General features: G+C 40.6%; 1 protein-coding gene across 1 annotated transcript in view; it reads left to right on the top strand.

Annotated features, from left to right (window-relative positions):
• Nucleotides 1–13,333, top strand: part of POP1 (POP1 homolog, ribonuclease P/MRP subunit) — a 42,739-nt gene that overhangs the window by 11,396 nt on the left and 18,010 nt on the right. Inside the window, exons 5-11 of the mRNA XM_032248305.1 lie at nucleotides 1,132–1,380; nucleotides 4,849–4,936; nucleotides 5,376–5,563; nucleotides 8,038–8,294; nucleotides 8,417–8,510; nucleotides 11,642–11,753; nucleotides 12,347–12,466. Of these exons, the coding sequence (XP_032104196.1) occupies nucleotides 1,132–1,380; nucleotides 4,849–4,936; nucleotides 5,376–5,563; nucleotides 8,038–8,294; nucleotides 8,417–8,510; nucleotides 11,642–11,753; nucleotides 12,347–12,466 (1,108 nt within the window). The remainder of the gene's footprint in view (nucleotides 1–1,131; nucleotides 1,381–4,848; nucleotides 4,937–5,375; nucleotides 5,564–8,037; nucleotides 8,295–8,416; nucleotides 8,511–11,641; nucleotides 11,754–12,346; nucleotides 12,467–13,333) is intronic.

Here is a 13,333-nt window from a genome sequence, read left to right as displayed (position 1 = left end):
ACCTCTTACCAAGCGGTTTTGGATCTGTGTTTTTGGGGTGTGCCCAGCTTTGGGTAGGAAGGTTAAAAAAAGCAGCATCAATGCTTAGCATTTGCCTTTGACTTTTTCAAAGTTGAAAACTTGAACTGGGTTTAATTTTTGTACAAGTCTAATTTGTTTTGGCTTCACCAGAATTCTAGACTTGAACATTCTAAGATTAATCCCATGACTTTACCAGTTGGTTTAAAACCCATTTATTGAGCAACCTTCTGTTTACCATTGCTATGCTGGTAGTGGTGTTTGAGTTCAAGAGTGAAAACTAACAAGGAATTTTATACTTTCTAGATTTAATGTAATGTCTGTTTCCCAGTGATAACATTTAGCTGTGTCTGTCTGTAACCTAACTGAAATGAAATATGTGGGTTTTCCTCACTTATATTAATTTTGGTCTTAAGTTTTTGGCTTCAGTTACAGTTCTACAGCTTAAAATGACAAGAAGCTAGCATATGATTTCTTCTTTCTTGCTTTTTGATATTAATAGACATATTAAGCTTGTGTTACTGTGTTGAACATTTTTTTTTGAGACAGAGTCTTGCCCTGTTACCCAGGCTGGAGTGCAGTGGCATGATCTTGGCTCACTACAACCTCTGCCTCCCAGGTTCAAGCAATTCTTCTGCCTCAGCCTCCCAAGTAACTGGGATTACAGGTGCATGCCACCATGGCTGGCTGATTTTTTTGTATCTTAGTAGAGACGGGTTTTCACCGTGTTGGCCAGGCTGGTCTTGAACTCCTGACCTCATGATCCGCCTATCTCAGCCTCCCAAAGTGCTGGGATTACAGGTGTGAGCTACCACACCTGGCTGTGTTGAACATTTTATAAGTATTCTGGTTTTCATATTTCATGAAACTTGCCCAGTTACTGAGTAACAGAACTGTGCCTCCTTCCTAGTCTGCATAGCTCTAAAATATTCACTCTTTCCATTGTCTTCCTTCTCTACTTACATTGGAGGAACCAAGTTAAAAATTTAAGCAAAGTAATGGGATCTGTAAAATATTCTACTTAAACTGAAGTTATTTGTTTGAATTCCTAGCCATTAACTCTGTTGTGAGATTCTTACAAACTGGGATATGTCTGTCTTCTTGAACCTGTAGGCGGAGAAAGCCGTACATCAGAAAAAAGAACATTCAAAAAATAAATGCCATAAAGCTCGAAGATGTCACATGAACCGGACGCTAGAATTTAACCGTAGACAAAAGAAGAACATTTGGTTAGAAACTCACATCTGGCACGCCAAGCGGTTTCACATGATCAAGAAGTGGGGCTACTGCCTTGGGGAGAGGCCGACGGTCAAGAGCCACAGAGCCTGTTATCGAGCCATGACCAACCGGTGCCTCTTGCAGGTGTGCTTTTCCAGTGGGCTTTCATGTTATTTTTGTTTGATCCTTTCCCATAGAGACCTTTGGAATAGTTTGTGGTATGTCAAGCCCCATTTATGTGGTTATTCATTTTAAAAATGATTCCTGAGCCTGAGGCCCAAGCCCTTTGTCAGATGCTGGAGATCAGGCAGCCTAAAGTTAGGGGGGACTGACATTAATCAAACAATTTATCAGATACCTGATTGAAGGGAAAAGCATACAGTACGATGAGCATTTCTAACCTGACTGGAAGGCATCCCCCACAAGTGCTGCTTGAGCTGAGCTCTCAGGGATAAGATGGGAGAGGGGGAACACAGAAGGAAGCCAGGTGAGAGTAAAGAACTGGAATCAATTCTGTGTGATAGAGATGAAGAGAAGCACCGCAAGGCAACATCAGGGCGAGGTTAGGCTGGAGAAGTGAGTAGGAACCAGATCGTGCAGGTCTTGTTGATCGTGTCAAGCTTTATTCTGTATAGATGAATCTAGCAGTCCTTCATCAAAAACAGATATTTGAGAAGCTACTGTGTACCCTGAGCAGGGTTCAAAATGCTGGTCTGGGTGTTTATGGGTCAGTGGGATGCTGGGCAGGATATTTTAAATTTTAAACTCTTTGAGAGGACAGATTATTTTAGAGCCTCTTAATAGTACTGATTGCTCCCTCCTCTTAGTAGCTAATTCAGTTGCTTTCTATTTCTTCCAATACATATTTAGAAATTTGTTCTTTGTGGAAAAGCCTATCTTTCATTGGTAGAATGGCCTTGGCCAAATTTTGAAAGCCATTATTATTGGTGTCCTTTGATACCGCTTGAGAGTAATGTAGTAGAATAATCAATACAGTAATCTTTTTTAAAAAATTGTGGTAAAGTATTCATAACGAAAGCATTGAACCATTTTAAATGTACAGTTCTGTGGCATTAAGTACATATATGATGTGTAATCAGTACCACCATGCATCTCCAGAACTTTTTTATCCTTCCACGCTGAAACCCTGGACTCATTAACCACTAACTCCCCATTCCTTCAGCCCCTGGCAGCCACCATTCTACTGTCTGTCTATTAATTTGATCCTATAAGTACTTCATATGAGTGAAATCGTACAATATTTGTCTTTTTGTGACTGGCTTATTTCACATAGCATAATGTCTTCAGATTCATCCGTGCTATAGCATGTGTCAGAATTGGTGTATACCGTATCTTGATTGTCCAGTTATCTGTCAGTGGGCACTTGGCTTGCATCCACCTTTTGGCTATTGTAAATAATGCTGCTGTGAACATGGGCATACAAATATCATTACAATCCCTGCTTTCAGTCGTTTTGAGTATATCCCCAGAAGTGTAATTGCTGGATTATATGGTAATTCTGTGTTCAATTATTTGAGGTGTTGCCTTACCATTTTCCATAGCAACCATATCACTTTACATTCCCACCAGCAATACACAAGGGTTCCAGTGTCTCCACATCCTTGTCAGTACTTGTTATTTATTTACTTACTTATTCCATCATAGTCATTCTAATGAATGTGAAGTGAATAAGAGGACCTTTTAGGAGTCTTTGATTTGAGAACTCAGCAGCTGAAATCATAGATTATAGTTGAGTTCCTCATTCTCATTGATTCTAGAGAGATGAAGTGACTTCCCTAGGGTCACACAGCTTGTTGTTGGCCTTCGTAGCACTTGGGTGGCTGATTCCCCTGGCCTGCACTTTTTCCACTGCTAATGAGTTACTTTTCATTTTGGGCAGAATTTTTGCTAAAATTATCAGATATTTTCTTTAAAATTTGATCAGCCCTAAGAAAGAAAATAATAGCTAATACTAACCACTATCAGTGAGTGCTTAATATATGCCCTATCCTGTTTTAAATGTTTTGCATGTGTTTACTCATTTAATCCTCACAGTGGTATGAGATAAGAAGTTACCATTATTTTCATTTTATAGATGGGGAAGTGAGATACAGAGAGGTTAGGTAATTAACCCATGACCTTATGGCCAATGAGTATTGAGGCTGAGATTTGACCCCAGCTGCTTAACTCCAGGGTTCCACATTCATAACCATTAATCTCTGCTGTCACTTTGTACACATTTGGGTGAGGTTCCTGTGGCCACTGACAGCTGAGAGCTGGTCACTGTATGGGAAGATTTCTTTGTGTGAATGATCATATCAATTAATATGTGTTATCAGAATCATAGATATAATTTGCCTTTTAGTTCTAGTTGCTGAATGTACTGAAATTGCCTAAAGGTGCTATAGCAGAGGGCTTGGTTTGACGGGTCACTGAGCCTGATTAGAATTCTGGCTTCTCCACTTAGTGACTCTGTGTCTTTGTTCAAGTAAGAGTCTCTGTGTCACAGTGTCCTTGTCTATCAGATAAGATAACCATACATGGTACATCTGGTTGTCAGAAAGACTAAATGATAGCTCATGTAAGGAATTAACTCACTGCTGGCACTCAGTAACCCTTCAGTGACTGTTAACTATTACAGACCAGGCATGGTAGCTCATGCTTATACTCACAGCACTTTGGGAGGCTGATGCAAAAGGATTGCTTGAGTCCTGGGGTTCAAGACCAGTCTGGGTAACATACTGAGACTCTGTCTCTACCAAAAAAAAACCCAAAAAGCTGGATGTGGTGGCTCGTGCCTGTATTCCCAGCTACTTGGGAGGCTGAGGCAGGAGGATTGCTTGAGCCCAGGAAGTTGAGGCTGTAGTGAGCTGTGGTTGTGCCACTGTACACCAGCATTGGCAACAGAGTGAGACCCTGTCTCAAAAACAAAACAAAACTGACTACTAGAACTATTATTATGGATACTATAACTATTCAGACTTTTAACATTTATTTCATTAGCTTAGTCTGATCTCTCTTCATCTTAAAATTGTGTGTTATTACTTTTACTTTCTGTGCTTAAAGTTGCATATCATGGTCAAGACAGCATGAAAGAAATACGGGATGGATTAATTGTAATATTGTGTCTCTAGGCTTAGTGTTAAGTAATTTTGAGGTCCTGAATTAACTAACCAGATTGAACAACCTGAGCATAATTTTGCAGAATTCATTACTGTTTTGCTTATTTTACTCTAGTTTCTTACCTTAGGTAGATTTCGGGGGTGAATGTTTCTTTACTTAGAAGCAGCAGTTATATATCCTCCATAGAACCTGTCTATGAATATGGGATAAAAGATAGATTACCTAAAAAGTAAGTAACTTACATTTTAAATGGAGATTCATGTTTATTTTGGTTCAGATTGATTTAAAAATATTTGCTAAGGTAATAGGAATGGACAGGTTTAGACATTTTTTCCCCTAAAAAGGTTTAGATTTTGACTTATGAGAACATAGCTTTAGCTTTTTGTTTTGTGTATTAAGCCTCTAAATGTTTTGTGATGTGGCTTTTGGCTTAGCGGTTTCACCTGTGTAAAGTCCTAAATACTTAATTGTGTCTCCCCTTTTGTGCAGGATTTATCCTACTACTGTTGTTTGGAGTTGAAGGGCAAAGAGGAAGAAATACTCAAGGCACTTTCTGGAATGTGTAGCATAGACACAGGTAAACTTGTTTTAAAGCTGAGTTCTATTTCAGTCTTTGTATATTTATTCATTTCATAAAGAAGTACCTACTGTAAACATTTTGGAATTCAAACATATAGAAAAATGTATGAGACACTAATCATTCCCAATGAAAATATTAATTTAAGAACAGTTGGGGTGGCTTTTCAATCACTTCTAACATTGTCCAGTGTAAAGTGATAGAGTCATTTTTCTGGTGGAGTGAACTTGACAGAAAGAAACTTGAAGCTCTTATTATTCATTTAACACATATTTATTGAGAACTTATTGTGTGCCAGGCTTTGATCTGAACAATCCTCAAAACCAAAATTTCACCTTTCATGGAGGCAGACAGTAAATGACAGTGTGGCTATCAGGAAATAGGACTGCAGTCTTAGTACCTGGAATCATGGAATTTTGCTTTTGTTAATGCTGATCAGGGCTGACGTTTGCGGCAGTTCATTGCTTGTCTGGAAAGCGCCAAGGGAGCCTTGTGCTTTATCGGGCAAATAAATATCCCAGAGAAATGCTTGGGCCTGTGACATTTATCTGGAAGTCCCAGAGGACCACTGGTGACACTCCTGAGAGCAGGCAGCTGTGGATCTGGCTTCATCCAACCCTTAAACAGGTATAATCCTTCAGGCTATTTCCCATCATTCTGAAACTACGTTTTTAATTACTGCTGGAAGTCAATACTGTACAAATATAAATAGTGTAAAAGTTTGTCTGATAGTTTGATATTTGTATATGGGGGGTTCTATGAATATTGAATGAAGTGAAATTTTAAAAAAACAAAAAATTTTTATTAAAATTTTTTTTTTTTTTTTTTTTTTTGAGACGGAGTTTTGCTCTTGTTACCCAGGCTGGACTGCAATGGCGCGATCTCGGCTCACCGCAACCTCCGCTTCCTGGGTTCAGGCAATTCTGCTGCCTCAGCCTCCTGAGTAGCTGGGATTACAGGCACGCGCCACCATGCCCAGCTAATTTTTGTATTTTTAGTAGAGACGGGTTTCACCATGTTGACCAGGATGGTCTCGAGCTCTTGACCTTGTGATCCACCCACCTCGGCCTCCCAAAGTGCTGGGATTACAGGCGTGAGCCACCGCGCCCGGCCAAAAAAATTTTATTTAAAAATGTAATTGACAAAAAGGAAATATAATCAAAGGCTACAATATGATGATTTGATATACGTGTTGTATAATGATTACAACAATCAAATTAAGTAACACATCCATCACCACCCATGCTGTACATTAGATCCCCAGAACTTGTTCATCAAATAGAATGAAGCCAGGGTGAGGCATTGTTTCTCATGCCTGTAATCCTACCATGCTGGGAGGCTGAAGCAATTGGATCGCTTGAATCCAGGAGTTTGAAACGAGGCAGGGCAATATGGTGAAATCCTGTCTCTGCAAAAAAGACAAAAATTAGCTGAGAGTGGTGGCATGTGCCTGTAGTCTCAGCTACTTGGGAGGCTGAGGGAGGAGGACCGCTTTGAGCACAGGAGGCTGAGTTGCAGTGAGAGGAAATCGCACCACTGCACTCCAGCCTGGGTGACAGTGAGACCCTGTCTCAAAAAAAAAAAAAAAAGAATGAAACTAATCTTGACCGCTCATTTTTTTAGTAAGTCATAAGCAGAAGTAAAGATAAAAACCAGCCTTATGCTAATTATTTGAAATGTTGAATTTGAACTAATGTTTCCACCATGACTGAAATAGTTCACTAGTATCTAGGTGCTAGTTGGGGCCTATTTGATAATGAGATGTAATTCTTTTGAGTAATTCTTATGATTTTGAGTAATTCTTATGATTTTTTTCACACTGCATTTAGCTTAGCTTCCCTTCTTTGACATACTCACTACTTAAAAAAAAATTTAGTCAGAGTGATCATATTGTTTTCATAACATTTGACTAACCCTACCCCTAACCCCAGCCCTAACACTTTTGAAATTTTAAATTTCAAAAATTTTTTTGTTGTTTAAAGTGGCATACATTACTCAGAACACCCAAAAAAGCTTTTTTAAAAACTTAAAGTTAAATAAAAAAAAAATTTTTTTTGAGACAGGGTTTTGTTCTGCCAGAGACTTGAATGCAGTGGTGCAGTCATAACTCACTGCAGCCCCTACTTCCCGGGCTCAAGTGATCCTCCTATGTCAGCCTCCCAAGTAGCTTAGACTACGGGGGTGCACCACCATGCCCATCAAATTATTTTTTTATTTTGTGTAGGAACGAGGTGTCCCTAATGTGGCCCAGAGTGGTCTCAAACTCCTGGGCTGAAACCATCCTCCTGCCTTAGCTTTAAAGTGCTGGGATTACAGATGTGAGCCGCCAGGCCTGGCCCAAAAAAGCTTTTTGATGATTAATTTAATTTAATTTGTGAAGGAGTAAGATGTGATTTTTTTTTTTTTTTTTTTTTTTTTTTTGACATGGGGTCTTGTTCTGTTGCCCAGGCTGGAGCACGATGGCACAATCTCAGCTCACTGCAACCTTCACTTTCCAGGTTCAAGGGATTCTCCTGACTCAGCCTCCTGCGTAGCTGAGATTACAGGCACCTGCCACCATACCCAGCTAATTTTTGTACTTTTCGGTAGAGACAGGGTTTCGCCATGTCAGTCAGGCTGGTCTCAAACTCCTGACCTCAGGTGATCCACCCACCTTAGCCTCCCAGAGTGCTGGGATTACAGGTATGGGCCACCATGTGTGGCCAAAAATGTGATTTTTTTTTTTTTTTTGAGATAGAATTTTGCTCTGTCACCCAGGCTGGAGTGCAGTGGTGTGATCTCAGCTCACTGCAACCTCTGCCTCCCAGGTTCAAGCGATCCTGCTGCTTCAGCCTCCTGAGTAGTTGGGATTACAGGCACGCACCACCCATGCCCGGCCAATTTTTGTATTTTTAGTAGAGATGGGGTTTCACCATGTTGGTCAGGCTGGTTCTCGAGCTCCTGACCTTGTGACCCGCCTGCCTCGGCCTCCCAGGGTGCTGAAGCCACCGCACCTGGCTAAGTGTGAATTTTTAAAGAGATAAAAACATAACATAACCCAACTAAATTTGTCATAATGTATTTAAATTTCAAAATTTTAAAGTGAATGTTTATATTTTTAGGATATCTTAGAGGAAATAAAAGCAGTGTGCCAGTGTGTGGAACCCATCAAATCAGTTATCTGCCTCACTGACCCACTTCTGACACCATCCCAAGAAAAAAGCCAAACTGAATTGCCTGATGAACAAATTGGCAAGAAAAGAAAAAGGAAGGACGACGGAGAAAATGCTAAACCGATTAAAAAAATTATTGGTGATGGAACTAGAGATCCAAATCTGCCATACTCTTGGATCTCTCCAGCCACGGGCATTATAATCAGGTATGAGCTGAATTTGCTTTGAACCTACTGAACATTTTCAGTGAAGACTTGCTCCATTTTAATCAGTGGCACAAATGTTGTGTGATAGAAGTTTCCATTTTAAGATCCTTTTTCTTTTTCAGTGATTTGACCATGGAAATGAACAGATTCCGGCTGATTGGGCCTCTTTCCCACTCCATCCTAACTGAAGCAATAAAAGCTGCTTCTGTGCACACTGTAAGAGTAAAAGTGACTGTAGTGTTTTATTCTAATCATGTTTTTCCTGTGAAATTTGTGCAACCTCATATATAATTTGGTAACATTTTGGGCCATGGCTTTTAGATGTTTACTTCCCTACTTATGCTTATTATCAAAGATTTTGTTATGTTTCACTTTTCCTAGAAGACCACATCTAAGTGGATATGATCAGTAAACTTGACTGTTCTTATTTAAATACAGACTGCTCTTGTAGCTGTGGGTCTTGTAGATGGTCTTAACTTCTGCTTCATAGGTAGGGAGTCCCTAAAATCCTGTGTCCCAGTTTTTGTGCATTTATGCTTGTGCCACATAGGTTTTCTTTTTTTTTTTTTTTTTTTTTTCCTGAGATGGAGTCTCATTCTGTTGCCCAGGCTGGAGGGCAGTGGTGTGATCTTGGCTCACTGTAACCTCTGCCTCCCAGGGTCAAGTGATTCACCTGCCTCAGCCTTCCGAGTAGCTGGGACTACAGGTGCATGTCACCAGGCCTGGCTAATTTTTGTATTTTTAGTAGAGACAGGGTTTCACCATGTTGGCCAGGCTATTCTCAAACTCCTAACCTCAGGTGATCTGCTTGCCTTAGCCTCCCAGAATGCTGGGATTACAGGTGTGAGCTGCCGCGACTGGCTGGTTTTCTGGGGCTAGTTTTAGGGGTCTACAATCCCTTAAAAGGTTAAGAGTGCTATGTCTATGGCAGCATTTCCAGTAGAGCTTTCTGTGGGGATGCTTTTCCTTTGTGCTGTCTAATACAATAGCCACTAGCCACATATGGCAGTCAAATACTTGAATTGTGGCTGGAGTGACTGAGGGACTGAATTCATACCTTTACTTAACTTGAATTGACTGAAAATTAATTTGCGTAGCTCTGTTGGCAAGTGGCTAGCATAGAGACTAGATTGGGAATCCACACCCTGGGTTCAGATCCTGTTTGTTTTCTCATCTTAGTGCAATTAGCTTTTCAGTGCCTGTGCCTCTCACCTATTTGACATGCCCAAATACAATGATAGAGCTGAACAGATTCTGAGTTTTTAGAAGAAAGATGCTTTAAAATATAAAAACAACTTTTCTTCCTCTTCACTGCCTCCACTCTACTCTCAACCAGTGTTGTTTCTTGCCTGAACACTTGGGGGATCAGGAAAGGATTCTAGAGGGAACATTAAGTTTCGTCCATCCTTCCTCCTTTTCAGCCCATTCTCCACGCCGGAGGCAGAGTGATTTTTTTGATAATTTATTCACCTGTTGTTGCTTCCTGATGAAAAGTTTTTGGATAGCTTCTCATTGTAATTAAGATAAAATCCAGGGCGCTCAATGTGACCCACATAATCTTTTGTGTTCTTGCCTCTGAGGCCTCGTTTCTCCTCACCCTTCTACACACTTCAGCCACCGTGACCTTCTTTCAGGTTCTAGAATGTCAGTTCTTGTCTCCCTTACAGGCTTTGCACCTGTTTTTTATTCCCCCAACTACTGAGCATTCTGCCTCCAACACTCTTTGCTTGGCGGAAGCATCCTCATTCTTCAGGTTTCAGTCTCTAGCATTTCCCTGATCCCCCAAGTTAAACAAAGTAGATCTCTCCTGTTGTTTCCAGAGCATCTTGCAAATGTCCTCAATTTATATGTATAGATTTGTGTGTTTAATGTAATGAATGTGTCTCATCGGACCATGAGCTTCACAAGGGCGAGGACAGGGTTGGTCCTGTTTTTTCACTCTGTCTCCGGTGCTCAGCACCATGCCTGACACAGAGAGGGTGCCCCATAGTAGCAAATAAGTTGTGGAGAAAAGATTTGAACCTACGAAGTTTGGTTCCAGAGCCTGTACTGTAAACCACTAAGCTGTGCTACCTGAGTTTCTGTGAGTAAATGGTACTTTTGTTATGATTACTGCTTTTTAAAAATTGTTTTTTGAGACAGAGCCTCACTCTGTCACCCAGGCCAGAGTGCAGTGGCACAATCTTGGCTCACTGCAACCTGCACCTCCCAGGTTCAAGCAATTCTCATACCTCAGCTTCCTGAGCAGCTGAGATTACAGGCGTGTACCACTACACCTGGCCAATTTTTAAAATATTTTTAGTGGAGATGGGGTTTCGCCATGTTGGCCAGGCTGGTCTCTAACTCCTGGCCTCAAGTGATCTGCCTGCCTTGGCCTCCCAAAATGCTGGCATTACAGGTGTGAGCCACTGTGCCCGGCCACGATTGCTTCTTTAGGATCTGTAAGTGTACATCCTACTTCAGTGAACTTCAGCATGAGCTGTGTCTATAGATTCCCTTCTTGCCATGCACATGAAGCTTGAAGGGCTTTTTGAAATCTTGCTCAATTCCTAGTTCCATGTGGAAAAAATAGACATTTCTAGGAATGCTGTAGTAGTAGTATATCCTTTATCTGGAGAGTTCTTCAAAAAGTACTGGTTTGATTTTCCTTTGTTGAGGAACATTTTATTCTTACATTGGAGATGGTGAAGTTAGCTCTAGTGGAAGAGAACCAGGCGTGGTGGCTCACACCCAAAATCCCAACTCTTTGGGAGGTGGAGGTGGGTTGATTGATTGAGGCCAGGAATTCAGGACCAGCCTGGGCACCATAATGAGACCGTGTATCTACAAAAACTGAGTTAAAAAAATTAGCTGGGCATGGTGGTGTGTGACTGTAGGTCCAGCTTCCAGCCACTTGAGAGGCTGAAGTGTGAGGATCACTTGACCCTGGGAGATTGAGGCTGCAGTGAACCATGACTGGGCCACTGCACTCCAACCTGGGTGACAGACTGAGACTGTGTAAAAAAAAATATGTAGGAGAGAAGTGAGGCCTCCTTTGTTGGTACTGTGCTCTAGAGAGACTTTGAGTGTGAGTTATCTTAATGAATTAGTCTCTGAAAACCATAGATGATTTTCCTCATATATGAAATCTTGAGAGAAGTGTAATACTATATCCTTGCTACTAATTGAAAGAGCAGTTAGTCTGGGTATTAATTACTCTGTTAAGTACAGTGGCAACTCCCTGGTTCACCCCATAACACATTCATTCCCACACACAAAAGAAGAAAGAGTGGGGCTGATATCACAACCAGGACAAAATTATTAAGTCGGATTCATTGTTTGTCTGGTGAATAGTAGTTATTTTTCAGGTGGGAGAGGACACAGAGGCAACACCTCACCGCTGGTGGATAGAAACCTGTAAGAATCCTGACAGCGTTTCCCTTCATTACAGACAAGAAGCCGTTTTCGAGTTGTTGGGAGGTATACAAAGGGAAGACTGGGTTGTGTTGGGGAGGAAGGGGGCTAAGAGAGCCTTTTGCAGTTGGGCCTCCAACTGTGTAGTATTACTTTTTAACCTGCTGCTATTGTGAACAGCAGGAGGACCAAGTAAGAGAGGGACTGAACCCAGTGATTAAACACTGTATTCATGCTTGGTTATGAAACAACAAACAAATGAGATGTTCCTATTCTAAGTAACTAGCATTCTGATAGTGGAGATAAATGCATATGCCAGCTGCCGAGCTAAACTTTATGCCTACCCGCATACAACTGCATTTTTGCTTATAGCTTCTGTAGTTATCACTGATAGAAACATATGCATTCATTTCATAAAAGAACTTTTTCTTATGTTGGCTTCATGTTTTTTGCAAGAAACCTTGTTCTTTATGAATGTTAACTTATTCTCTAAAAGTATCAATGAGAAGAGAGAGAATACATGTTTTTAAGTAATTAGTCCAAGGAAAAAGTTTCATTAGAAAATCTGAAAGATTTAAAAATACCAGCAAATATGGATGTATTATGAGGGACTTTCTATAAGCTTCTTTTCATTGTTTTTGTTCTTTTTGTTCTTAAAGGAATAACATCACCAGCAGAAATTCCGGCAGGTACTATTCTGGGACTGACCGTTGGGGATCCTCGAATAAATTTGCCTCCAAAGAAGTCCAAAGCTTTGCCCAATCCAGAAAAATGCCAAGGTAAAGTTCTAAAAACACCCCAGATTTTCCTTATAATTTTGAGCAGCCCAGTCTTATTAGAAGAGTTCTGTCTCTGACACCTCTCCAGTAACTTCATCTGTAAAAAATTAGGGCAGTCTCCTTACCTGCCCACTTTACAAACTGATTATAATCTGAGGAAATGGTACATGTGGAAGTGTCTTTTTTAGCTGTAAAACATGTAGCCTGATACTTATGTTCATTTTATTTTCCAAGTTCTCTTTTTTTAGTATCTAGTAAAACCTGTCTCTCTGCAAACTACATTCTCTGAAAATGTCTGGCGTTTCAGAATTTTAATTATGAGGAAGGGATCTGCACCCGAAGCTGGTCTTGTGCTCAGTGGAAGCCTCTGTCTGACCATACAGATGATCCAGGTTCGAATCCTGGCAAGGCCATCCCAGGTGCTGAAGTATAAGATGTCTTGGTTTAGACGAAGTAGAGTGGCCCGAGAAAGTTGTTTAGCTGGGGTGGCATAGGAAGTGGGTAGGGGGCTGACTAAAATTTTGTTCTGATCTGAGATAGACAGCAATTTTGATAATGTCTCATTGTATTTACTGGCATTTAAACATGATTAATTGGAATAATAATTAAAATTAGTATGTGAATCTTTGGAGATAAAGTACAGGTTTGTGTTGTAACCACTTCAGAATTATTTATTTATTTATTTATTTGAGACTGAGTCTTGCTGTGTTGCCCAGGCTGGAGTCCAGTGCCATGATCTCAGCTCACTGCAACCTCCACCTCCTGGGTTCAAGCGATTCTCCTACTTCATGTTCCCTAGTAGCTAGGATTATAGGCGCCCACCACAATGCCCGGCAAATTTTTTTTGTGTGTGTATTTAAAATTTGA

Source organism: Sapajus apella, unplaced genomic scaffold (assembly GCF_009761245.1).
Source record: "Sapajus apella isolate SASKATOON/1434 unplaced genomic scaffold, GSC_monkey_1.0 scaffold3, whole genome shotgun sequence".
In the NCBI taxonomy this organism is placed as follows: domain Eukaryota; kingdom Metazoa; phylum Chordata; class Mammalia; order Primates; family Cebidae; genus Sapajus; species Sapajus apella.
The sequence above is the reverse complement of the archived record's forward strand: the minus strand, read 5'-3'. Positions and strand labels throughout refer to the sequence as shown.